The sequence below is a fragment of the Lonchura striata genome, chromosome 5, assembly GCF_046129695.1.
Source record: "Lonchura striata isolate bLonStr1 chromosome 5, bLonStr1.mat, whole genome shotgun sequence".
Lineage (NCBI taxonomy): Eukaryota > Metazoa > Chordata > Aves > Passeriformes > Estrildidae > Lonchura > Lonchura striata.
The window spans coordinates 12,173,443-12,198,541 of NC_134607.1; the positions used below are offsets into that span (position 1 = coordinate 12,173,443).

Sequence of the window (25,099 nt, forward strand, 5' to 3'; positions counted from 1 at the left end):
GTCCTACCTTCCCGTTTGCAGGATGATTTCACAACAGAAGGATTTAGAAAGGGGGTCCTATGGAAGCTCGCAGTGCTTGGAGGAAAGATATCCTACTGAATGGCTTTAGAATTTTGATTCTCTCTTACTCAGAAAGGTAACAGGTAAAGCATTAGGGCTATTTAGAAATAGGAGGAAAGATTAGATGACATCTGAAGGGTTTTGTCAGTGCCAATAAAATTACAGTTTGAAGATTGATTCTCTTTTCTTTTCCTCTTTACTGTGATAATATAACAATAGAAAAGCAAGAATAGAAGTTTCTTTTTGAGTTTAAATATAAGGGTTTAAATAAATACTACTTTTTTTTATTGGGAGGAATTGAAAAATACTGGAGAACTATAAATATAGGAAAATGTATTCTAATGTGGGAAAAGCATTTGGTGATAAACTAGGTATTTAATGTGTTATTTTTATTGATTTAGATTTTAATATGTTATTCTTATTAATACAGATATGGTCCTGAACACCGTGAGCACATGACTTCAGAGATGGACAACCAGATCTGTTGCCAGTTGTGATTGGCCTTAAGTTGAGGTATAACCATTGAAGAGCTTACCAGGAATTTGCTCATTCCTGATTTTTGCCTACCTGATTGCCTCTCACCACCAGCTTAACCATGTATGGAAGTGCTCGTTCTGTGGGCAAGGTGGAGCCCAGCACGCAGAGCCCAGGGCGCTCGCCGCGGCTGCCGCGCTCGCCTCGTCTGGGCCATCGGCGAACCAACAGCACAGGAGGCAGCTCGGGGACTAGTACTGGGGGTGGCAGTGGGAAAACCCTTTCTATGGAAAACATTCAGTCCTTAAATGCTGCCTATGCTACATCTGGCCCTATGTACCTAAGTGACCACGAGAACGTGGGTGCAGACACCCCGAAGAGCACCATGACCTTGGGCCGGTCGGGCGGGCGGCTGCCTTACGGTGTTCGGATGACTGCCATGGGCAGCAGCCCTAACATTGCCACTAGTGGAGTTGCCAGTGATACCATAGCGTTTGGAGAGCACCATCTCCCCCCAGTGAGCATGGCATCCACTGTGCCTCACTCGCTGCGCCAAGCCAGGGATAACACCATCATGGACCTGCAGACACAGCTCAAGGAGGTGCTGAGGGAAAACGACCTGCTCCGTAAGGATGTGGAGGTGAAAGAAAGCAAGCTGAGTTCTTCCATGAACAGCATCAAGACCTTCTGGAGTCCTGAGCTCAAAAAGGAGAGAGCTCTGAGGAAGGATGAAGCTTCAAAAATCACCATTTGGAAGGAACAGTATAGAGTTTTGCAAGAAGAAAACCAGGTTTGTCATTTAATGTCAGTGTGGTAGCATGATTAAATGACTTTAATAAACCTGCATGTTACACTTAAGCAGCTAAATTAGATTGGTGCTTTTCTTGGGTAATTGGTGCAGGTAAGATGTGTTTTCAGCTTGCAAGCCTGTTTTTAGATGTTTCTTGTCAGACTTGTAAACTGCCTTGAGTGCTCATTTTTTCTCAGTGTCTTGTGTGGCTTTTCTCCCCTAGGATTGGTGGTAACAACTCTGTTTTCCTTTTGAAAGTATTTATTCTGTTCATAATTAATATTTTTGCACTGTTTACCTCTTGAAGTGTTTTCTGAGATGCAGAATGTACTAACTGCTGACCCCCAGTATAACTGCACGGTTTTGCTGTATGTTGACAGACTGCCATTAAAAGTAAACTTGAAGTTAGACTCACTGGTATTTACAGTTAAGATGTCCAGACCTGCAGTTTTCACAAACATATATAAATTGTGTTCTTGGCTACATTTAAAGAACACTGTTTAATACATGCCTGCTATTCTTTTTTCACAAACTGTGCATATCTTGTTATGTAACTGACCTAAAGCATCCTACAGGTTTTTTTTTGTAGTGGTCTGGCCAGTTACAGAATAGGCAGAAGAACACAGATTCTCAGGTGTCTGGGTCTTAGGTCTTGTGCATCTTAAAAGCATCTCCAAATTAAAATAAAATTCAGAAGCTGATTAAAATTGAGATGCCTTTGTAGCCAGTTCTACTGATTAAAAGCTTTCTTAAAGTTCTCCCACCTAGAGCTCCTTGCTGCCTTAGTCCTGAATATTTGTCTTTGGCTGTATGTCCTCCTGTTTAGTTGTTTCTGGCCAAATGTGGCTTCAGCACCTCTCTGGACTGTCAGGTAAAAAAACTCACTATTTTAATGGAAAACAGACCCAGTGTCCAGCTCCAAAAGTTTCCTGAAATGTAAGTTGGCTTTCATCATGACAAAATTACTTTCCTTATTGTGCTTTTTAAGTATCCAAGCACATTTAAGGAAAGTTGCCATAATTCAAATGTGACCACATTCTTGTAGCTTTTAAGGTATGGTTGCTATTTTAGGCAATGCTTTTTGTAAGATTGCTTTAGAAGGTGAAGGAGAGAGGGAAAAGCTGGAGGAAAAGGGTAGTGCTTGTTGTGCACTGCTTTCAGGTAGCCTGTCTTAAATAGTAAATTACTTTTTGTTAGTGATTAGTCTACTACACTGAACCTGTCTGCAATTTTCTGTTCACTTTTTAAAGAGCTTGAGTTGAAGAAAGTAAGTTGTTTTCCCTGAGATAGTATGAAATCATTTAATGAACTTGTCATTTAGCTTTATAGCTGTCTTCTTACCAAATGGCAACTATCACAACTTGTGGGACTCGTTAAGGTGTGTGACACTTTGTCTTCATTTACTTATGTCATCTTGGAATGCAGAAAACCTGAAGTAAAATAATTTTTATTGCAAAGGTAGAATTTCTTTAGAAGCATTAATGTAATGAAAATTTTAGTTATTATGGTGCACTACAAGGATAACAAATATCTGGAATACCAATCACTCAGCTTTTCTGGTATTCTTTGTGTTTCAGTTCCAGGTATGTCTTTTTAATTCTTAAATTATTCTAATTTTTGGCCCTTTTTTCATATTGATGAGACTGTCTTGGAATACAATAACACATTTTCTGAAATAAGTTTTGACATTTGAGGATGCTTTGGAAATCTTGCAATAAAAATGCCATGAATATAGGGTTTAGAATGGATTAAGCATTTACTAAATATGAATACAGTAGAGAACAGTGATTTCTCTTAGATTTTTTTTTTGTCTTTCCTTTATCCCCTAATTAAACATTTATATGTTTAATTAGGTATTAAATACAGATATTTCTAGGCTTCTGTTCTCTAGGCAATCACTGTAATTATTACCACACTGGTAGAATTTTATAACTTTTGTCCAAAAGTAAGAAGGGTGCAGTTTAAAAGTAAAGGGGTATTATTGCATCGAGCTGTAAAAACTAAGAATGCTAATTAATAGATTATAGTTAGCTAACTGTGTTCTAATTAAATTCTGAATTCACTGTGTCTTCTGTGCCCTTTTGGAGTTGGTCACTTCAGCCCTTCATGTGGAAGATCAGTTTAATAGGATTTTCTCTAATTAAACAGACGTCTCCGTTTAGACTCTGAACAAGGAATTTCCCAGATGTGTTGGGGGACCAGAAAATATCTTCATTACCTCTTCTGCCTCCTTCTAAAATGAGTTACAGTATAATTGCAGGAACTGGAGCTTTACACTTAGGAGTATTTCAGGACATCACTTTTAAAGACGACTTCTTGCACGTGTAGGTAGTACTTGTGCTTTATATAAAGTTTATCTCAGACCAGTTGTATTGTTAAAAATGACCTCAACTCATGGAGCCAAGGTGCTGGCTGACTCATACCATTATCTGATAGTCATCTCAATCTCTTTCCTGTGGTCATGGCTCCTTATTCTTCAACGCACACTTGATTGTCCGTGATTGTATTGCTGTTCTTGTCACCTCAGCTTGAGTGATTTAATTGCCCCTTGGGTTTGGGAGTTGTTAAAAGTACCTGAAAATGTGAGCCCCCGCTTGATTGCTATCTCAGCCTTCTATGAATAGATTCATCGGTGTCTTGGAGTTTTCTTTTCTTGGCAACGTGTACAAATAAATGTATTGCTTATTGATTTCCTGGCCATTTTCTGGGTTCAGTAAAGCTCAGAGAATGAGTGGGGAGATTAAAGAGCATGCTTCCTGTCTTGAGGCAGTCACAGCCTTTTGTTGTCCTCTGAGGGCACTAGGCAGGAGGGCTGTTTTGGATATAATCCTGAGAATTCCATGCACATGCTCTCTGGAGCTCTCACATAGGTGGGCAGACCTGCAGTCTTGCCCAGCTGTGGTCTTTTCCCAGTTGTGGTGCCACACAGCTGGATTCATCAGATGCTCTGAGCAAATGCTGCTGCTGGGGAGTGGAGCTTTATTTTCATCCTTTCTTACTGATCCTGAAGAGACCGAAAATCCTTTCTTTACATAAATGGGGAATGTCCTTGAAAGCTCACTTTGAAGGGCTCAAAACTAAACATGGAAAGTATTCCTGTAGTTAACACAGATTCTTGGAAAAACACGACAGTTTTCAGTGCAGTGTGGATGACTTAACCAGTCATTCTTCACAAGAAGCCCAGAGGAAAGTGCAAACAATTGCTCAGTTATCAAAATCCATGCATATTCAAGGAGAAATTGATGAAACCTGTAAACAGGAGCTTGGTTTTGTCATAGCGTCACTATCCTCTAAATGCTTTAGTGGGAGCTGTATCTTTCTGATTTGAAAAATAATTTTTTTTTTAGTATGTGTGGTTTAAAGCTTCCCTGGAAACCTCTTCATCAGAAGCCAGAAGAGGAAAGGAAAGACAGTGGGTATGTTTTGCACTATGACAGAAATAATTTGCCTAGAAACTGGGCACTGGTGGGGTGATGTGAAACTCAAGGACAAAGGAATTCCTCTCAGTTGAAACTTGCTTTTGACAAGGTGATTGTGCCTTAAATTAAGTAGTGCAATGCAAATTTCATGTCTAACGCCCTGTGTTGAAATTTCCACATTTGACTGATCTACTTTTAAGACCAGATTTATGTTTCAGCTAAAACAGTGTGGTACTGCTGAAAACATCTTTTTACTTTGATGCATTTCTGTGGTCTTTCTGTGGTTAGAGACTTTGGATGTCTGAATCAAAGAGTTTAACCAAGAAAGTATTTCTGAAAGGAGTTTCACCTGGCTTGGGATAAGCACTTGAAGAACATTGTACTTTATTGTGATGGATGTATTCCAGCATTTCACCAGTATTCCCCAGAGTCAGAGGTATTTTCCATTTCTTAGTAGTGGGTAATGAGCATCTCATTTTCAAAAGTGTAGTTGTCCATGTGTTAACCTCTTAAATGCATTGGGTGCTGCTGTTATGAGACTGTCTGAGCTTCTAATGAGTACATTATTTCTCTGAAAATCAGATTGATTCTTACTTATTTATTGGATTTTTTTTCCAATTATGTATTTTAAAAAAATGATACATCTTAATGCTGTGCCATTCTATTACTAGCCCTATTCCTGAGCTGGTAATTTGTTGGTAGAAAATGAAGCTTTCTTCCAATTTGGGTGTTTAATTGTGCAACCTATGTTTTCATAGGCATTGCTTAAAGTATCCCAGAACATTGCATTTAAATAATTCCTTCAATGGCAGATGCCTGTTGGCTCTCTAGATTTCTGCCAGCTTTAAGGTTCCTTCTTTCTTTTCGCAGCTGCAGCATGAAATTATAATTCAATTCTCTTCAGAATAACTCAAAACTACCTCCTCAGGAGTGCTTGGTATCTGAAACATTTATCAAGTTGCATCATTCATAATGACCTCAGAAATTGTCATGTGATCACCCAAGAGAACACCCTGTGTTCTTTTTTTTTTTCAATTCTGCAAGGAAATAAAACTAGACATTTTGTGGTTGTCTATATTCCCCAAGGCTCCTTTTGTCCCATGTTTGCTCTTGAGGTAGGATCTAATACCTTGGGTTGCTTTGAGCTGTAGCATAGGCTGAACGGCTGCTCTCTACTTGATCCATTAAACATATAAGGGGAATACTACCAACTTAAAAGCAGCTTGGAATAAAACAGGTGGTGTCAGTGGTGCTTGTTGAACTTAATAGTTTAACTGTGCTTTTTTTGTTGTTAATCCAGAGCAGGGATTACTTCAAATTCTGCAGAATTTAGAGACTGCAGACTCTTTCTGCTATAATTCTTTCTTTAATATGTATTGAGTCTGTGCAGATATTAGACTCGTAACTAGGGTGGCAGTGTGTTATTCCACCATTTAGTGCTTATATTCCTGAAGAATCTTGTCTGTAATGCTGTGTTTCTCTAAAAGCTTTTGTTCCTTTCAGCACTATTCTATTTATGGTATCTGAGTTAGTAATTTTTTTTCTTAAGTGTTCTTGCTTTCTAAAGTATGAATAGAAATAGAACCACATGAAACTGTGTAAGGTTTCCTCTTTCTTAGTCACCCAGTGAACATTTAACAATGATAGATGATGGCAATAGTGCAGAGGTGCTCCTCTACTACAGGTTAATTTCTGCTGATGTTACAGCTTTACAGTGCCAAATCCACCATTCTCATATGTCAGCCTTATTTTGCCTGGCATTGATTTAAGTAGAAAGGAGAGGAGCAATTTTGTGGAATTTCCAGGTCATGGAAAAAATGTTGTAGTTATGCTGGTCTTATGTCTATCTTTCAGGTATGCCTCAGGACCAAAAACTGAAATAGAGCTTTTTGTAAACTCTTTTCAATGTGGTGATTCTAGGAAGCCTCAAAGATATGAAAATGGTCAGCAGAGTGGGCCACCCTGACTAAACTGTCAGTTGGAAAGAAGAGGACTTATTCAGCAAAGTAGATTTTTAGGATACAGTTAACAGTCCATGTAATTCTTAAGACATTAGTAAGGCAGAGGAACTTTTGTATTTAGGATAAATATTTGTGTATATGTATGCTCTGAGATAAAAGCTAGAGACCAAAAGAGTTTAGAGGGGACATTTCTGTACTCTGAAAGTAGTGTGTTTGATAACTCATGAAGAGCACTCATGCCAGCTATCTGAACTATTAATTGAAGAAAAAACATTGTGAAATGACTCTTTAGGCTCAGCTGGCAGGAGAGGAATAAGGGAATAAACTTTGTAGTGCTCAAGATGTTCTAATATAGAAGTACTTTGAATATATTTTCTGTATACACTTGTGTTTAGGGGACACAATGAAACAGCAGTGTTTTCAGTAGTGGTTAGTGGTGATTTGAGATCCTTGATAGAAATCAGATGAAAACTGCTTGCCATCAGGTAGCATAGCTATTGAGGATTACACTTTTTTCCCCTTGAATGGATAGTGCTTTGTAGTTCTTCTGTATAATCTGAACATAACATAATCTGTTGAACGCATGGAAAAATGGCTGCATCTGTTGAATGTAGTGGATCATAATTATATCTCCATTTTTTGTCTGAAGATGACAAGCAGTAGACCTTGAAAAGAAAGTCTTTTAAGCAAAACTTAGTTTCATAACCCACAAGGTCTACATAAGTATATTTATGCATAGTATTTTCAGATTGATATTGGTTCTCTTGGAAAGGTCAGAGTCACCATCTGTGGTGGAAAAAATACAAGGACAAAGTGTATTTAGCTTCCTTCTGTGGTGATACCAGTTGTTCTGTCTAAGAGATTTGCTTAGTGCTTGTAGTAGCATCGCCTTGGACTGTGAAGCAGAAGGGGGTGTTTGGTTATATTGGCAGCCTTGAGAAGCAGGTAGCAACTCAAGGTTTTGCAAAGTGACATTGGAACTGAGAGATCTTTGTAAATCACAAAAAACCCTCTTTGATTTAGTGATGATTTTGCTTCCAAAGAGTATTAACTATCCTAAGAGAATTCTACTTCCTTTTCCTGTTAATAACCTTGGATTAAACACTAAAAACTTCTGTAATGTTTGGGGGAGATTGAGGCATTCCAATATGCATAACATTTTGCAATTGCTAAGGCAGTATTGACATTAGAACCATAAAGAAAAGAAAGGAAGGCTGTATCAATATCTAGATCAGCATTTGAAGAGATCTTGTGATAATCGAAATTTTTATCAGTTGGCGTCCATTAAGAAAGCCTTCTTAGGGATTCACCCTAGGAAGAGATTGTATTCTTTAAAGAAAAAAACAACCCAAACACCCCAAACAAACTACCACCCCCCCCCAAAAAAAAACCCCAACCCAAACCCCAAAACCAAGCAATCAAAAAAAGAATCCCCAGCTCCCCAAAAGCATGAAATAGTCTTGTTATGCATGTGTACTCCCCAAAATGAACATGATCAGATGCCAAAATATTGGCACAGAACACCATTAAGGCTTTTTCTAGTGATCATTGCTTTAGAAATCAGAGGAGTTAAACTTATGTATAACAGTTACAGGAATAAATACCATGTGACTGCCTTCTTCAGCTTAATTTTAGCAACTTCGTTTGTAAACTGGAATGCTAAGTAATGTACAATCATCAGTAAACCTAAAGAACTTGTTGCTTTTAAGCTGATTATTGAGCTGTATACAAGGTTTTAAAATTAATTTATGTATTACTTCTTATTCCTGTTGCTATTTAAGTGATTAAAATGTGTGAGCAGTGGGCTGCTTTTGCTTGTCCCTAGGTGGGAGCTAGTGGTCCAGGATCCCATTAAAGCAAGGGAAAATGTAGTCCTTGCTGCTCTGAGCTGCGTGCAATTCCTGTTAAGGACTGCTTTTAAAATCTAATTATTGTTATCACTATTTTGGAAAATAAATAGTGTAAGCCAACAGGGGTGAGCAACTGGCTGGAGACAGGTTCTTCCAGAATTTGGTTTCACAACATCAAAATTAATTTGAAGGCAGTGTGTAGATTTCTAACCATCTTGGGCAGTTCATGGCAAGCACACAAGATAATATCAGGTTGTGGGGTGATGACTTTTTGAATTTCAGGTGTAACACAAAAGAAACTTTTTTATTGAGGGAGAAAGGAAGTGATGGCAATTGGCTGCCTGGGAAAAAGATACTTTTCAATGCTTTGCAAATGTGGAAGAGGTGTGGAGGATAAATTTTACTTTAGGTGCTTTGTTTAATGCCTGTTCCTCTATATCTGCATTGTACTCAGGTTCTGTAGTGTGTTGTTAAACACTTCTGTTTCTGCATTGGTACCCCCTCTTGCTTCTTCCATTCTCCTTCCCCTTTCCCTGCTTCAGCGGGCTGGAGAGAGAAGCAGAGTGACAGCAAGCAAGTAATAAATGGTAATCCAAAATTAAGCCTCACTGGTATCTGTTTCAAATGCATTTTTGTCCTGGCTGATACATACAGTGTCCTTGAGTTCTCAGGAGCAGCACTGTGGAGGAGCAGGCGCTTCACTCAAGGGTCTTTTGCTGCCTAAAACATTTCACAGATGCAGCCTTGCACACGAGACAGTAGACTTGACATTGACTTTATGGATTTGTTTGATCCTTCTTATCAAATGATCAGGTACCAGCTACCTTGGGTGGTTAAACTTTGTGAACAGATGGTCTTCTAATTATACGTGGATGTGGATTCCAAAGAATACAAGGCCACGCACTTCTTCTGATGCATCTTGTCACTTGTTTGTGAACTTATTTCTAAGAATAAAACAAACCAGCACATGAAGTGCCATAATTCAGAAATTAAAATCTTATTTCTTCAGGTACTTTGTACAAGATCTGTTTCTTCCATAGTAGTTGATTGCTACTGCTATTAATATATGTCATTAATGTATGTATTATGTATGTATATACACCCCCACACAAATCCTACCCTTTTTTAATGCTGTGAGATGAGGTGTATATACTTTTTTCCTTACAAGAATCACGAAATTGTCTGAGTAGTAGTCTGATTTTTAGTGGAATTGTGTCTCAGATGACAAATACTTAGTTTTGACTGAAGGGAGAGAAAAGCTTTCTGACTATTTGTGTTGTAGCATATTGTCTTTGGGCAACCTTGTACCTACAGGTTCTTGTCTCAGGCTTACAGGTTTAACCTGTTGTTAGGCTTGTTTTTTATTTTTATTTTACTGTTGGCATAATTTATTAGACTTCACACATTATAAGTGGGTATTAATTCTTGGATGAACAGAAATAAACCATAAAGCAACAAAAGTAACTTGAGATAAATGGAGCTTTCTCTGTTAGAGCTACCCATGCAGCCTATTGCAGCATCTGATCTCACAGCCAGAAGCTTCCATGAGGCTGATCTTCTCTTTGGAGAGATAGGAACATTTAAAAGTAAACATTTGATTTGCTAAATTATTCAGGATATCATACCAAAGCTCTTAAAATGTTATAAATGTCAAAATCAACATAGCTAAGAAGCACCAACATGTTTGGAAAATAAATGTCCCTGTAGGAGATACTGCTCCTCCATAGTCAATTAATGCCTTGGATCTGATCTGCAGAAGCAGTTGGTTAATGAGAAAGATACATGCTCTTTAAGAGTGGTCATACTTTTGTATTTGGCATTGACTAAAAATTTACAATAAGTTCTGAAAGTGCTTTTGGCTTCTGTGGCAAGAAGTTTCAGTGATTACTTGTTGGACATCCATGAAGAAGATGACAAAACCTTTAGGCTGAGAATTAGTGCTAATAGGTGAAACAATGGATCTCAGAATAATGCTGGAAAAGGGGAATGGGCAAAAAGAACAAGCAGAATAAAGGCTTTTAAATAGGTTGTTAGGAAATAATGTGCCATGCACTGGAGACTTAGGAAGTAAATGTCTTATTTCCCTCAGTTGGGTAAATGTGGAGAATAAGATTCTTCAGTGATTCATAATTCATCTCTGTTCAGCTGGGAGTGCAAATGACAGTGTTGTGATTACTAGGTACAGCTTAGTTAAATATCAATACTCCAGTGTTTTTCTCATTGTGCAGCTCAGTAACTGATGAGAAGGGAGAGGACAGAGGTAAAAATCTAGATAATTTTTTGATCTCATCAGCTGTGGTGTATTTGTGTGCCTTCCATTAGAGCATAACACATTTATGTACTTTTCTGAAATCTCCCTTTGGTTTGCACATAAGTTAATTTTAACAGATGTTGTTGCTTGTGAGTATTAATAATTTATCCAAAGTAGTTGTGCAAAAGGCCTACAACCATAGGTGGTTTTTTTTGAGGGTAGAGGAATTTCCCAGTCTTCATCAGCCTGTGTATCTGTTGAATAAAGTAAAATTATTCTGTTTGTGGAAGCTTTGATTTGGAGGACGGCATTAAAATTTTTTTCCCCTCAGCTGATGTCTGAGGGATCAGGTTTGGCCATGCAGTTGTGAGCCTGTTAATGTGTAACCATTTTAATGGATGTGAGAACTTAGTTACTCAAAGGAGGGACCTTTCTAAGAAACCATAGGTATACTTTCATATGAGAAAGTAAATAGTGTGCTCTATATGTGCAGTCAACAGCGCTTTTTATGGGTGAAGGAAAATTAATTCAGCCATTTTATGATCCTTTTTGCAGGGATTTGTTTAGACTTTCTCATCACTTCACTATGACTGGAATGTTCCAAAAATTGGAATTACCTGTAGTAACTTATTTTGGGGGATGGAAACTAAAAAATCACCTTGCAATAAAATGAGTAATAGAGATTTTTCTTAACATGGTTTTAATGTTGGTATGAACTGGTATGAGATGGTATTGAGAAAATGACAGAAAAGTTTTAAGAAGCATGCTTTGGCCAGGATTTGTGAGAAGGTCTGTGCATATGCTTGACTAAAGAGTTGAAGTAGGTGTGGGTACTGCTGCGTGTGCTCAGGTTATGATTTATAATACTTTCTGCTGTTGGGTAACATCCTAGCAAGATACTTATACTCGTTCCTCTACTGATTAGTCCTTTGTAAGCCTTTTTAGTTGGAAATTACCTTCTAATTGTTTTTACAAAACCCATCTTATTTTGGTTTGTTCTTGGTTGTAAGGCCCTAAATATGTTTACAACTTACTTTAAAGTTGTGCTTTGCACTTAGCATACAACAGTTGAGCAAGTGGTTGTACTGCTGTTACATTCTCTCTCCTCCATCTTCCATGAGTAAGATTCAAAATCCAGTGTTTGTGACTTAAAGAGGGTTCCAAGTTGTAGTTTCTATCCAGGGAAAGCTTTTTTCTTTATTTTTCTGCTAAAGCTGGGAATGCATTCAAGACTTGACTTCTAAAACTGCATGCTGTGTTTTCTCAATGCAGAATCCATTTAGTGTGTACATATTAAAAAAATTCTTCCTCTTCTCCTTTCCATTTGATTGAATTAGCTCAGATCTGTGTGCCTTTCAGAGGTCTAAGGTCTGTCTCCTTTCTGATTGTGTGAGAATTGTCATTCATTTATATTTAGCATTGCTTTTTTGTTAATTAACTTTTTCTAGTGTTTCATGTTGAGCTTCTTTAATTTGAAAGGGAATTTGTGGATGAAATCATTAATTCACTTTCTTTTATACTTAATATGGTTGTTAATGTTTCTTTGTGAATTGCTGAATGCTAGACAGTCTTTGAAGATTGATCTGGGAAAAGTAGAGCTGTACTTCACAGGTTGAGCTTGTTAGCAGGTGATTTGGTGCAGAAAGATCTGGTTATTAAAGACAGACACTAGTTGATGCTGTGACACCTTCATATGCACTGCATATGATTGTGCTGATTAACACTTGAGTGAAGGCACTAATTTTAGTAGGGTATCAACAACAAGAGGGTCAATATGCTATACAGGCTTATACATAGCTGAAACTGAGGGTTTGCTGCTGGGCACTTAATTTTCTGAAATTCTACTCTGTCCAGTAGAACTTAATGAATAGCAGACTTCTCTACAAAAATGCAAAAGTAATATTTTTTTCATAAGAATGGGTTATTTTAGTTCAATGTTTTTATATTGTCACTGCTTTTTCATTTTAAGGGTGAAGATGGTGTGTTTTTCTTGTATTTTTTTTTTTTTTTTCATTCTCACTGGATGGGTATTTCTGCTCTTAATCTTCCATTCAGCCAGGCTTCTTTTGTTGTTCTTTAAGCTATGAAAATCAGTGGTACCTAACTTTACATTCGTATTTATATATATTGCAAACAGCAGTGTATTTAACTTGCAAAACTTGTTACCATGTGAATTATTTCATTTTAGTCTTCACGTGATTGGAGTGATGGGAGGCCTGGTAAAAAAGCTGCTCTTAATTTATGGAAGTCACTTTCTGGACTGGATTGGGCAGATTTGCACTCAGCAGAGTGACTGTTAAGGCATTTTGTAATTGAAAAGGCAGAACGTGACTATATGAGTTTGGTGATTTGTGATCTCAGTTCAAAGTAACTGGCTGAGGTTCTGCCAGGTATAACTGATACTTTACATCCCTTGTACACTGCATGATAAACCTGAATTATGAGTAATGAAAGACAGTGTGTTAGTGCTTCCAAGTTACAAAACTGCTGTAAATGCCATAAAGAGATTTAGTTTCCAGTAGGAAACATCCTCCCTTTTAACCTATGCTAACATGCTCTGTATTAACATCTCGGTTATTTTCAGAACTTTTGTCTATCACATCTGGGTTTTTATTATTAAGAGGTGCTAGCTATTAAGCAATATCTTTATAACACTTTTAACAGGTGCTATTAAATCAAGATGATAGGAGTTTATCTAAAACATGAAGTATAATGTATTAGAGAAGTATTTTTATTAGAAGTAAATTATTGTACCATCATGTACAGTATTTAATTTGTAGCTAAAATGGATATTTTTTTCTTCCCAAATAATTTGATCTCTTGTATTCTTTTTGGGCTGGTTTCCTCTTGCTTAAGTAAATTTCCTTTCTTTTTGCCCTTCAGCACTGGAGCTGACTGTTGGGAGATGAGTAGCATAATTGTTTTTGTCATTTTTGGTGTTGGGATAATTTAAATTGCACAAGTTCAATTTTGTGCAACAGGTTGTGCCCTAAGGCACACACATGTTATGTATCCAAGCTACTTGTTTACATGGCTAGCATGGAAACAAGAACCTTTTTTTTGTAGAATTCCTATAATACCTCACATTCAAAACACAGTTTAATGTTGACTTCATCTTAACAAATTATTTGTGCATCTCTGAATGCCCAACAGGCAGTTCAGCAACAAAAGAGTGTGGATATCATAAGCTGTAGGGAAATAAACCAAACTGATAATCAACACCTGGCAGAAACTCTCTGGAAAAAAACATTTAGCTGTTGTCTTAATTGTATTTCCCCATTATTCTCAGTTTTCTGCTCATTCCTGATGTTCATTCTTTTCTGCAATGAAATTCCAGATCCGTTGAGAAGTATCAGTAAGTAACATCTCTCCAGGTTTTTTCCCCCTCAGTCCCCATCAGTCTCTGCAACAAAGGAGTTGCAGTTGGTGTTGTAATAATGTGAGCACACAGGCAGCATATGGTAAATAGAGTCAATTCAGTATGAGTCAACCCAAATATTAGGAAGTCCTGAACTGTACAAATGTTTTTTAATGTAGTTCTTGGATGGAATTTGTTTTAGAAATGCGGTATTTCCACTATCATTCATCTCAGATAATTTGTCACTGTCCCCTTTTGCTGGTCTTGCTTTTAGAGTTGAGTGAAATCTTTGGGTGAACTGAGTGTCAGGGAAATATTCTCACTAAAGAGTGACTTGGCAAGAGGTTGATTTTCACATGACGTGTTCCTTAAGTAGCAGGGCTGAGGGAAACAAGATTAAAATGTATACCCTCAGAACTGTAAATGTATTTTTATTACATAGAACATGTTTTTTAATGAACTCTAGAATGAAATCAGTCTTGCTTATGCCAACACTTGTGAATCATTTACTCTTTGCTCACAATATCTGTGTTCAGAACAGAGTTTGGCTGGAAGTAATAAATGAGTATTGAATTTTCCTTTTGATTTTATAAACTCATTAAATTATATTTTGGTTTCTGAAGGTCACCATTCTTGAGCAGATAGTAAGGAAAGGCATAAAGAAGGCTGATGTTGATTTTTTTTTTTTTCCCCCAACTTCTGCTTGTGGAACTCAAGATACTTCACTATGAAATATAGACTACTGTTGATCCCCCAGACAGATTACTCAATTTCTTTATCCTTCTCACTTGGCTTCCCACAGTCTCCCACAGTATGCAAATAGAGAACATATTTGAACAAAATGTTGCATATTTCTGTGGTATGCCAATCTGCTCAGGTACCAGAGAAGATTTCCCAGGCCTCTGTGATCAGAGACGTGGTTCAGGGAGAATAACTATCAGCCATGAACTGAAAGAGGATTGACTCAGGGCTTCCTTGAGAAGACTTGAACCCTGCAAGACCACAGTATGAGTGTGAGAGTGAGGAGATGGGTGTTTGATGCTGCTGGAAGGCTTATTTCTGTCATTCTTAAAAGACTAAAGAAACTGGGGAGGGGTCTCCTTTGGATGTTCCACAATCTTCAAAACAGGCCAAAGGAGAAGCCATGGAGTTAGAGGATGGTGCTTTCTGCTTCAGTCCCTGAATCTTTTTGGAACACATTTCTGAGCATGGCATGACAGGATCGTGGTTGGGCACAGTCAGGATGGATTTGTCAAGGATTAATCATGCCTGATCTCATTGCCTTCTGTGATAAAATGTCAGGATTTGTGGATGAGGAAGGAGCAGTGGCTGTCCTTTAGCTAGCCTTTAGTCAGGCTTTCATCACTGTTTCCCACATCACTCCTGTCATTCCTAGTTAGAATGCCACAGTTAGGTGGCAGCCAGGTGAGGGAGAAGCTGCTTGTAGGATCAGGCTCAGAGCCTGATTAAGGGTTTGATCACTACCCGGTTCCTGTAACAAGCTGAGTCGTGTTTGACATCTTTCTCAGAGACCTGGATGCAGGTGACAAGGTCGCATTCATTCAGGTGGCACCACCCTAAGGGGACCAGTTGATCTGCTGAAGGGCAGAGCTGCTGTGCATGGGCACTCAGTCTGCAGGAATGAAGGGGCAGGAGGCTCATGAGATGCAGCAAGGATGATGGGAATAAGAAGCTCTTAGGAAAAATAGAGGTTAGGGCGTGACTGAGTGGGAGCAGCTCTGTGGAAAAGGGTTTGGGGACCTGGTGGGCAGTAAGGTGAACATGAGGCAGGGATGATTCATTGTGGCAGAGAGAAGTCTGTGCAATGATTATTTTCTTCAGCTTCACACTTATTCAGCCACATGCAGAATACTCTGTCCAACTTTTGTCTGCCCAGTGCAGAAGAAGATGTCACTTGGTGGCATCATCTAAGAGGGGTGCCAGAGTGACTGGTGGGCTGAAGCACCAGTCTGTGAGAAGAGGTTGATGGAATGGGTTAATTTGGTGATGGGAAGGCTTTGAGAGGATTAATAGCAGCCTTCCCATACTATGAAGTTGTTTTTGAGAAGAGGAACTAGACTGGATGCTGCATGGTGGAAGGATGAAAAATAATGGATATAAATAGAAGATTTTCAAGATGTGACTGAATAAATTTCTTGGAAAATTGATTTGATCTCATGGATGACTATGCCTTGAGTAAGAGGTTAAACTAGATGACCTCGTGTGTCCTTTTCAATCTGAATTATCATTACTCTGTTTTCATAGATTGGCATAATGTATTATGTGTGCTTAGGTTTCCAGTCTAAATAATATGGCCTAAGTTTTCCAGTCTAAGCCTTGATAGCGACCCAAGATCTCGTTCTTCCATTTTGACTGGGCTTGCCACATATGTTCAGCTGCATAAAATGCAGTAATACTGAGTGGACTTGGAGACAACCAAAGCATTGCCCCCCAAACTATACTGAGGACATTGGTAGTTCTAAAACTGGAACCTATCTCTGTTTGTTTCCAGTGTTTCTGACATCTCCTTGCTTGAGGTACTGCAGAGTATCATCTGCCCAGGCGTGCAGTCTGTGTGTCAGCAGCTGAGCTGTTCTCTCCTGCCTGACAGTCCAAGGCACCAGAACTCACCTTGTCTGCTAAAACTGACTGGAAGTGTCAGGGATCGCAATTGCTCTTGTTCTCTTGCCAGCACTCTGTTCTTTTCTTCAGGAAGCATGCAGGCTTTGCAGTGAGTAGTTGCAGTCAGATGCATTGGATCCAGATGACTTCCAGGCTCATGACTTCAAGGTTTATGTTTGACAGTATTCCCACAAATCCAAGGTTATTTATAAAATTCCAATTGTTATTTTTCCAAATATTGTGTTCAGGGCATAGATAATTTTTATTTGCTTTGCTTCCCACCTTTTCTATAGCTTTGATTCTATTGCAGATTTATTTTTAAATGTTTGTTGGTTTCTTTACTAGATGCATTTTTCTTAAACTTTTCTTTAAGTTTAATGTAAATTTCTATGAACAGAATTTTTCTGTTTAAAAGCAAGTGAACTAATAGTCATGACTACCATTTATTTTTAAATATGTCTCTGAGGAAGGAAGTTGCGTCTCTTTAAAATATTAATCAACATGTAGGCATATCTGTATGAGAGTTTTGTGGTGAGTCTTATGTTGTCACTTGATCTTTTTTTAACTTCAAGAAGTGTTTAGTCTTTATGACAGTTCTGTATCTGCTCTGACTTTGGCTCACTGTTCAGTTTCAATTCAGGTCAGACCATGTTAGTTTTTTTAAGTAATCTTGCCATCCAGGTTTCCTAAGGGTTTTCTTTAGCCTTACAGTTTAATTTTTCAGAGTATAGTTAGCCATTTTATTCTAATCTATGCTTTAGTTCTTCATGCATTGTCTAACCAATTTATGAAATGCATGCCTACAATCAGTTTTTAGAAGTTCAAGACCTGATTTTTAAAAAAACTTTTTTATATCAGTTACAAATGTTGCATGTAAAAAAAATTCCATTACATCTAGTTAAACATCTAATGTTTAATTCATTTTTTCTTTTGTGGTAAATTGACTTAGCTGAGTTACCACAGCATACTTTCTAGGTGTTAGAAATAATTCTTTCTCAGTGCCCCTGAATGTACCCAACATGTCCAGGATTTTGGCTTGTCCAGTGGCACAGGCACTTCTAAACAAATTTTTTGGGGGCTGACCTTTACCACCTGGCAGGTGCTCATCAAGCCACTCTCTTGGCCCTCTTCCTCAATGGAACCAGGAGGAGAAAATAAATTAAAAAATGCTCTTAGATAAAGACAGAGAGATCACTTACCATATACTGCCACAGGCATAACAGACTCACCTTGGAAAATTAATGTAGATTTTTTCCAGTTAAAACCAGTAGGCTGATAAAACAAATCAAACTAAAAAACACCTTTCCAGGCTTGACTTCACTCCTTCCTTCCTGGCTCTTCTACCTGTCTGGCAGGGGTACAAGTGCTGATCTCTTCTCACAGAGGCCACCTTGGAGCCCTCAGCGCCAAACCCTCGCCATGTACTCACAGAACACCTATACATACCTGGGAGTGAGTGCTGGCGTTGACTTTGGAGTGTGCAAGTTCATTACAAAATATTTGTGTAATACCTCATTACAGATTTCAGCAGTCTTCCATTACTTTCCAGATTAAACATTCATGTTATCATAAGCTCTTCCAAAGCTTGTGAAGTAAACATCAGCAAGCAATCTGACTTTTTCATCTTTCACCACTAATTTAGATTCCCCATTGGTTCATCTTCCTTATTGCAATCTTTTAAAATGCTAGTTTGTCTAAGTACCTGGCAAATTTTATACCTTTCCTCATTTTAGGCTGTGAAAGATCTTTATATGGTCACTTACCTTCATTTATTTATATGGATATCTTCAGCTTTTCAAGTCTAGTATTCAAATGGATCTGGAAATCCTGATATTGATCATGAACTGCTGTCGTAATTATTTTTTTCCCCTTCTGTTTTATTTTCAGGCTTTAAAGACATTTAATAAGACTTTTTAACTTCCCGTATGAGTTCTGAGTCTCAATTTCTTTCTTTGGGATGTGTCAGGACATTCCTTTCTGCTTATCTTCTATTAAATATGTTTATATGTGAGTTTGTATATGCACATGTGTATATATAGAAACTTTCTGCTTATCTTCTATTAAATATGTTTATATGTGAGTTTGTATATGCACATGTGTATATGTAAAAACATACATTTATTTTAAATACTTTGAATGTCTTCAACATGTCTCTGTTGAAAACACACAATTGGTTTACCACTGTCTGGCTGGCTCATTTTGGATTTTCCCCTCTGTAGTTTTACTGTCTGCTGGTGAAATCATTATTTTCTCACAAGTTTTGTTGTTCTTTCTTGCATGCCTGAATTCCTTCCTGAATTCCAAGTGTTTGATTTGTTCAGGTGATCTCTCACACCTGTGTTGTTGATATTCGTGTACCATCAGCACTCAGGTGCAAAACCACTGTTGCAATCACACCCTGCACTCTTTGTATTGCCCATACCTGTCTGCACCTGCTTAAATAGTTACAACTCTGAGTCCAGCTCAGTGAATCTCTTCGGAGAGCTTTCCTCCCCATCACCTTCACTTCTGAGATCATACACCCAGAAACTTGGTTTGTTCCTGACCAGAATTTAATTTTTAGTGCCAGGGATTCTTATGGTGGAAATGCTCAGTCTTCTAAGCTTTCTTTGTGAAAGCATTAATTAATTTTTTTTCCTCTTTCCAAATTTATTATCCCTGTTTGGGAAAGAGCCTTTTGTTTCAAGAAACTAGACCATTTTTGTAAAGAATTTGCTCAACAGAGTGTATTTATAAGGATTTGACATTCCTGCGTAGTTTCAGGCCCTTCAGTTTTCCACCTCCAGGGACCTTTCTCAAGAGATGAGATTGGATTTGAAAGTCTCCCTTTCTTAACCATTTCTTGAGAAATTAAAACTTGTTCTTTCACAACTGTTCTAAGGGGTGTGTTATTTTTATCATTGCAAATACTACAAAGAGAATCAGTGGTGGATTTCCATTGCCCTTTTAAGAGGATTTAGTACGTCTTGCTTGAATTTCAAGTTCTTAATGCTAATATTGCCACTGATACAATGCAATGCAAGAATTGATTCATCTCTCTCAGCTTGCAGGTAACTTATTCATACACTCATAGAGTGGTTTAGGTTGGAAGGGACCTTAAAGGTGATGCAGTTCCAAGCCCGTTGCCATGGCAGGGACACAGGGACACCTACTACACCAAGTTGCTCTGAAATCCCATCCAGCCTGGCCACTGATGTGGCATCCACAGCTTCTATGGGCAACCTGTGCCAGAGCCTCACCACCCTCATAATGAAGAATTTATTCCTAATACATGATCTAAATCTCTTCCAGTTTAAAACTGTCACCACTTGTCCCCTCGCTTCATGCCCTTGAAAAATTCGCTCTCTGGTTTTCATGTAGCCCTTTAGGTACTGGAATATATTGCAAGGTCTCCCTGGAGCCTGATCTTCTCCAGCATGATGGCCAAAGTTGTGCTAAAAAAATATTTGCATTGTTCAAGATTGCTACTTATCAATTCAAAGTGTTTTCCTCCATCCACTCTGTAACAAGAAATACCTTTACTAGGATTGCTGAGTTGCCAACCTGTCTTTATAGGGGATGATACCTGCAATTGTATGAATTCCAAAAAAGGGAAACTGCTGATTTTATTCTGCCTTTTGCTTTGCTATTGTTTTATCTTCCAGGCCTCACAGTCAAAAGTCAGTGCCTTAATGATCTTTCGCATATAATTTATGCTTGATTACTGCTGTATGTAAACCTGTCTGATGTTAGACATAAACACTGCTACCACCCTGTTTTGTGTTAAACAAGTGTAGAATCCCAGTTTCCTCTGTGGAGAGGGCATTCATATTGAAAATAGTGTTTCTGAAGTGTTAAAAAGTCAGATGTCTAGCTGCCAAGACTTTAGAGTATCTTGTCCGATCCGTATTACTCAACAAGAAATGGTCAGTGCCACATGAAAGATACTGGTGGGTATTTTGACATTTGATACTTATTTTATCAATGTGAATGTATGTGTATTATCATTCAAAGCAGAAAAGACATTCACTAAGTAAGTAAATGATGTGTATGTAGCTATTAGCTTCCCTTTGATCTTGGTTTGCAGCCTTAAAATTCTGAAATTTGGCTTTGAGGGCTGCCTTGTACCTGATACCACTTTCTGACTAATTGGTATTGTAATTGCGTAGCTGTATTCTATCAACTGTATCCTACCTTGCTACCCTCTTTTGCACTTTGAAAAGAATGAATGGTATAACTGGGACAATCTGGCAACTGTAAAAAGGCAAATGTGTGGCTGCCCTGGCAGGCTCAGAGGGTGGAAAGCAGCACTAATTATTATTGGCTTACTGGTGTTTTTCATGGGCCATACATAGGAGAACACATCTAGTACCATGCCCAGTCTCCAGCTCTGCAGTACAGGGCAGTACTGATGTTCTGGCATCAGTCTGGTAGGTAATGAAATTATATGGGGACTGGATATATGGCATATAAGGATGGGCTGTAAGAACTGTTTTGGCTTAGTCTGATAAAAATTAGGTTCAGGGCATCTTAGTGTGGTTCCCACCTACCTAATGGGGAGATGTGAAGAAGATGAAGTTTGACTTCTCAGAGATGGACAGTGGAAGAGACATGGCAGTGATGGCAAGTTGTAACATGAGAGATTCATTCTTACCAGGCACAATGAGCATCATTTTCATCATTAGAAATAATTAAAACACTCTTAAGGTTTATCAGCATCTCAGATTCTGGAGATCTTCAGAGGTTGACTGTGGAAGCTGCTGAGCAAACTGATTCCACTGCCCCGCTTGGAGCAGGACACTGTGTTAGAATAATTCCAGTTGTTTCAGCCTATATTGTTCTATGGTTTTTCATATCTGTATTTCCAAAATGTGTGTGTGTCCCTTCTAGATAAAATCTGGTAAATTCTGACTTCCGATTTCCATACCCACAGTGTGCCTGGACATAAAGACCATTTTCTCAAAAGAAACTAGTGGTAAACAGTATTTTTCTTTCACTCTGTGTTAAAGTTGGATTAATTTTTACATTCACAGTATTTCACATAGGTGTTTAACAAGTGACGCCAAAGTTTGTTAGAATTTTCCTCTTTTGGCCTTTTTTAATGGCTTGTTATATCAGATATCATAAAACCAATGAAGAAAATGTAGAAACAAGATACCTGTATGTTTATGTCACGGGCTGAAGCCTGTGGCCAACTCATGGAAATGTGAAGCTGCTCAGTGAGTGTTCATTATTATACTAATTAGTCAGGTTAGACTGGTGGACAGATTTAACTCATTGTGGATAAGTATCTTGTAGGATTTTTTGGAGATGTTTGTCATAGGCACTTTTCCACATCCATATCTTTTCTGTGCTTCTGATACTCTGCACTTTCTGTGAAGAAATAAGTGTTTAAATGTTCAGGCCCTTAGAGATGTGTCTCAGGGAAATAAAGATTTCTTACTGAGTACAAGCATGCCTGGTTATCTGCTATTCAGTTTCCCTGCTGAAGAATATCTCATCTTTAATGACACAACTTCTGGTAATGAATTAACACAATTCTAAGAATAGTAAGTGAAAACTGGGTCAAATGTAACGATGTTGCTATTATATTGTACCAGGATAATGCTGTTACATCCCTGTGGTGGGTTGGCTCAGGCACCCATACAGCTGCTTCCTCATGTCCTGCTGCTGAGGGATCGGGAGCAAAAAGGAAGAACAGGGCTGAGAATGCTCCAGGCTTGAAATAAAGACAGGGAACTCACTACCCAATTGATGTCATGGGCAAAGCAAACTCGACTTGGGAATTCAACTTAATTTATTGCAGATTAACATAAATATTGAATTACTGGGTAACAAAAAGGATAAACATTAAAACACTTGGGGGAATCCATCCCTCCTCCTTTCCCTGCCTCAGCATCACTCCAGACACTTCTCTTCCCTGTCTTGTAAGCACTACAGGGTGCACTGGGTCCCTTCAGTGAGGCAAGGTGTGATTCAACGGGTTGGAGGCAAGGTGTATCAGTTTTTCTACTGCTCTCTGTTTTAGTTTTCCTTGGCTGTGCAGTAGGTCCTCCATGGGCTGCTATCCCTTCAGCAATGACCTGCTCCAGGGCAGAGCATCTTCCCTTCTCTTCCTTTTTTTCCTCTTCTTTCCCTGACCTTGTTCTCTCATGCCCTCTGTTGGTTCCTCCTGTTCTGGTGTTCTTCTGTGCCCTTCCTCATATTTTCATTAAAGCACCCCCACACGCCTGAGAGGTCCAATTGTGTCCTGTGGTGGATCTCTTGTGAAGCTGCTGGAGTAGAGACCCCACTACCAACACCTGAACACCTGCAGAAATACAGTTATAACTAGAACTTCATGTGTTAGTTAAAAGTGTTCTGGAAATGCGGAGAAGGAAGTGGTGGGCTAAATATTCCTGCTAACTGATGATGAGTACTTTATTATTAGATGCTCATGTTGTCTCCTGCTTTGTTGCGATTTCATGTGAGACTGGATTGCTTCCTCAATCAAATGTGGTTTTGGTGAGCTGGTTAGTGGCAGAACTTGTAAATGTTCTATTTCTAAAATACTTCCGATGTTTTTTGTCTACCTGACTCAGAAACATAGGAGTAATTTCATTGCAGTCAATATTGTTGTGGTAAAATAATGGAATAAGATGATACAGCCAAGCAAATGTGAAAAGGCAGAATTCGGTGAATTTCTGTAAGCAGTTAATTGACCGGTCTGGAGCTGAACAAGATTAAGGATTTTCTGAGGGGTGGCATGAGTATACTGAGAAACTGCTCTACAGTATCTTGGGGTCTAGATGTTATATTCTACAGTAATAGTGACTTTTTTGTAGTTAATTTAATTTTCAACAGCTTATCAGTATTAAAAAATGAATTATATGTTATATTTAGCTAGGATGGGCAAGGTTTTGGTTTAAATTCTGAGATACTTTTGAAATTTTAAAGGGGAAAATTTCCTTAATAGAAATTGAGTATCCTGAAAAATAAACAGTATACTACAGAATATTAATTTGCTCTTTTAAACTTTTCTAGCAAATATTTTTCAGCAAACTTTTATAGCAAATATTTAATTCTCAGATATACAGAGAATTTAGTTCTCTTAAAAGTAACAGTGATATCTTACTGAATGTTTTACAGCTTTCAGGCTACTTATTAAAAATTCAAAGCTAAAAGTATATTCTCTTTTGTATTTAGAATATTCAGGTATCTCTGTGGAGGTCCATCAGAGCATCTTTGTGGATATACATCTCCTTTTGTCCAGATCCTGCTGACTTGCTAATTCTGTATTTCTTTAGCTTTAAGTATGACTTCTGATGTCCAAGTTCTTAAAAATTTAAGATCTAGGTTAGGTTTATCAGAAACAAAGAATTCCTGATCTCTATTCTCAATTTATCATATAAGGACATGAAACTTGATGAGGTATTTTGCCAATTTATGCTCAAGATGTCAGAAGAAGCAAATGTGTAAGCTTCAAATGTCTGAAGTGTTTACCAGCTAATTTACATAGCAACAATAAAATTTCAGTGTTTGTATAGCCAGACAGAGGCTTTTTGAAGGATATTTGTTCATTAGAGTCTAGGAAATAGATCTATCCATTAACCTGATGCTGGTGCTTATTTGGGAAGGAGTGCTTCTTTCAGCAGTTGCCTCTGTAATTATGTTTCATTGTTGTCAAATAATGCTGCATGCTGAAAGTCAATTTGCATTTTCAGCAGACATCCTTTTACCTTTATGAATGGCTTTCTGTGGGAGGAACTCATGGTGGTCAAGAGGTAGAATCTTAAGTTTTTGTAACAACTAAGAGTGTGTTCCAGAGATATGGCCGAGTCAGAGTCCTCTCTGGATCTTAATAAATGCACCTAAAACCCAGTGAAAATTGACTGTCTTATTCATGTCAGGGGTCTGTGTTATTTCTACTTCTTACTGTTCATACCAGTACTCTGAACTGCTAAATATGTGTTACTGACTTAAAAGTTAATGTTACTTTCATGTACCCCTTGGTCTACAAGCTTATTGGAGAAGGAGAGCAGGAAGAGATCATGGTAATTACCAAAAATCAACAAAAAAATAATGATTAATGGACAGGCATTTATAGGTGATTATATTGAAAATTGTAATGCTAGAAACAACTTTATGAATTATACAGATTTCAGAATATCCATGTGAATTTTAAATAAATATGTAATCTCATTAGTGGTGTGACACTATAATCCCTATTACAAAACTAAATGTTAAACAAAATGTGCAGACTTCTCAGTTGTTACCTTCTGTCTCTGGCAAGTTAGAGATAAACTGAGTACATGTTAAAGATTAGCTGCTGATGGGCAAGCGATGAAAAGCTTCC

At 38.0% G+C, this 25,099-nt stretch overlaps 1 protein-coding gene across 8 annotated transcripts in view; it reads left to right on the forward strand.

The window, feature by feature from the left end:
• ERC1 (ELKS/RAB6-interacting/CAST family member 1) overlaps positions 1-25,099 on the forward strand; it is a 275,266-nt gene that overhangs the window by 10,009 nt on the left and 240,158 nt on the right. For all 8 annotated transcript variants that reach the window (XM_077783291.1, XM_077783292.1, XM_077783293.1 and 5 more), the window contains exon 2: positions 491-1,324. In XM_077783291.1, the coding sequence (XP_077639417.1) occupies positions 656-1,324 (669 nt within the window). In that variant the 5' untranslated portion in view covers positions 491-655. The remainder of the gene's footprint in view (positions 1-490; positions 1,325-25,099) is intronic.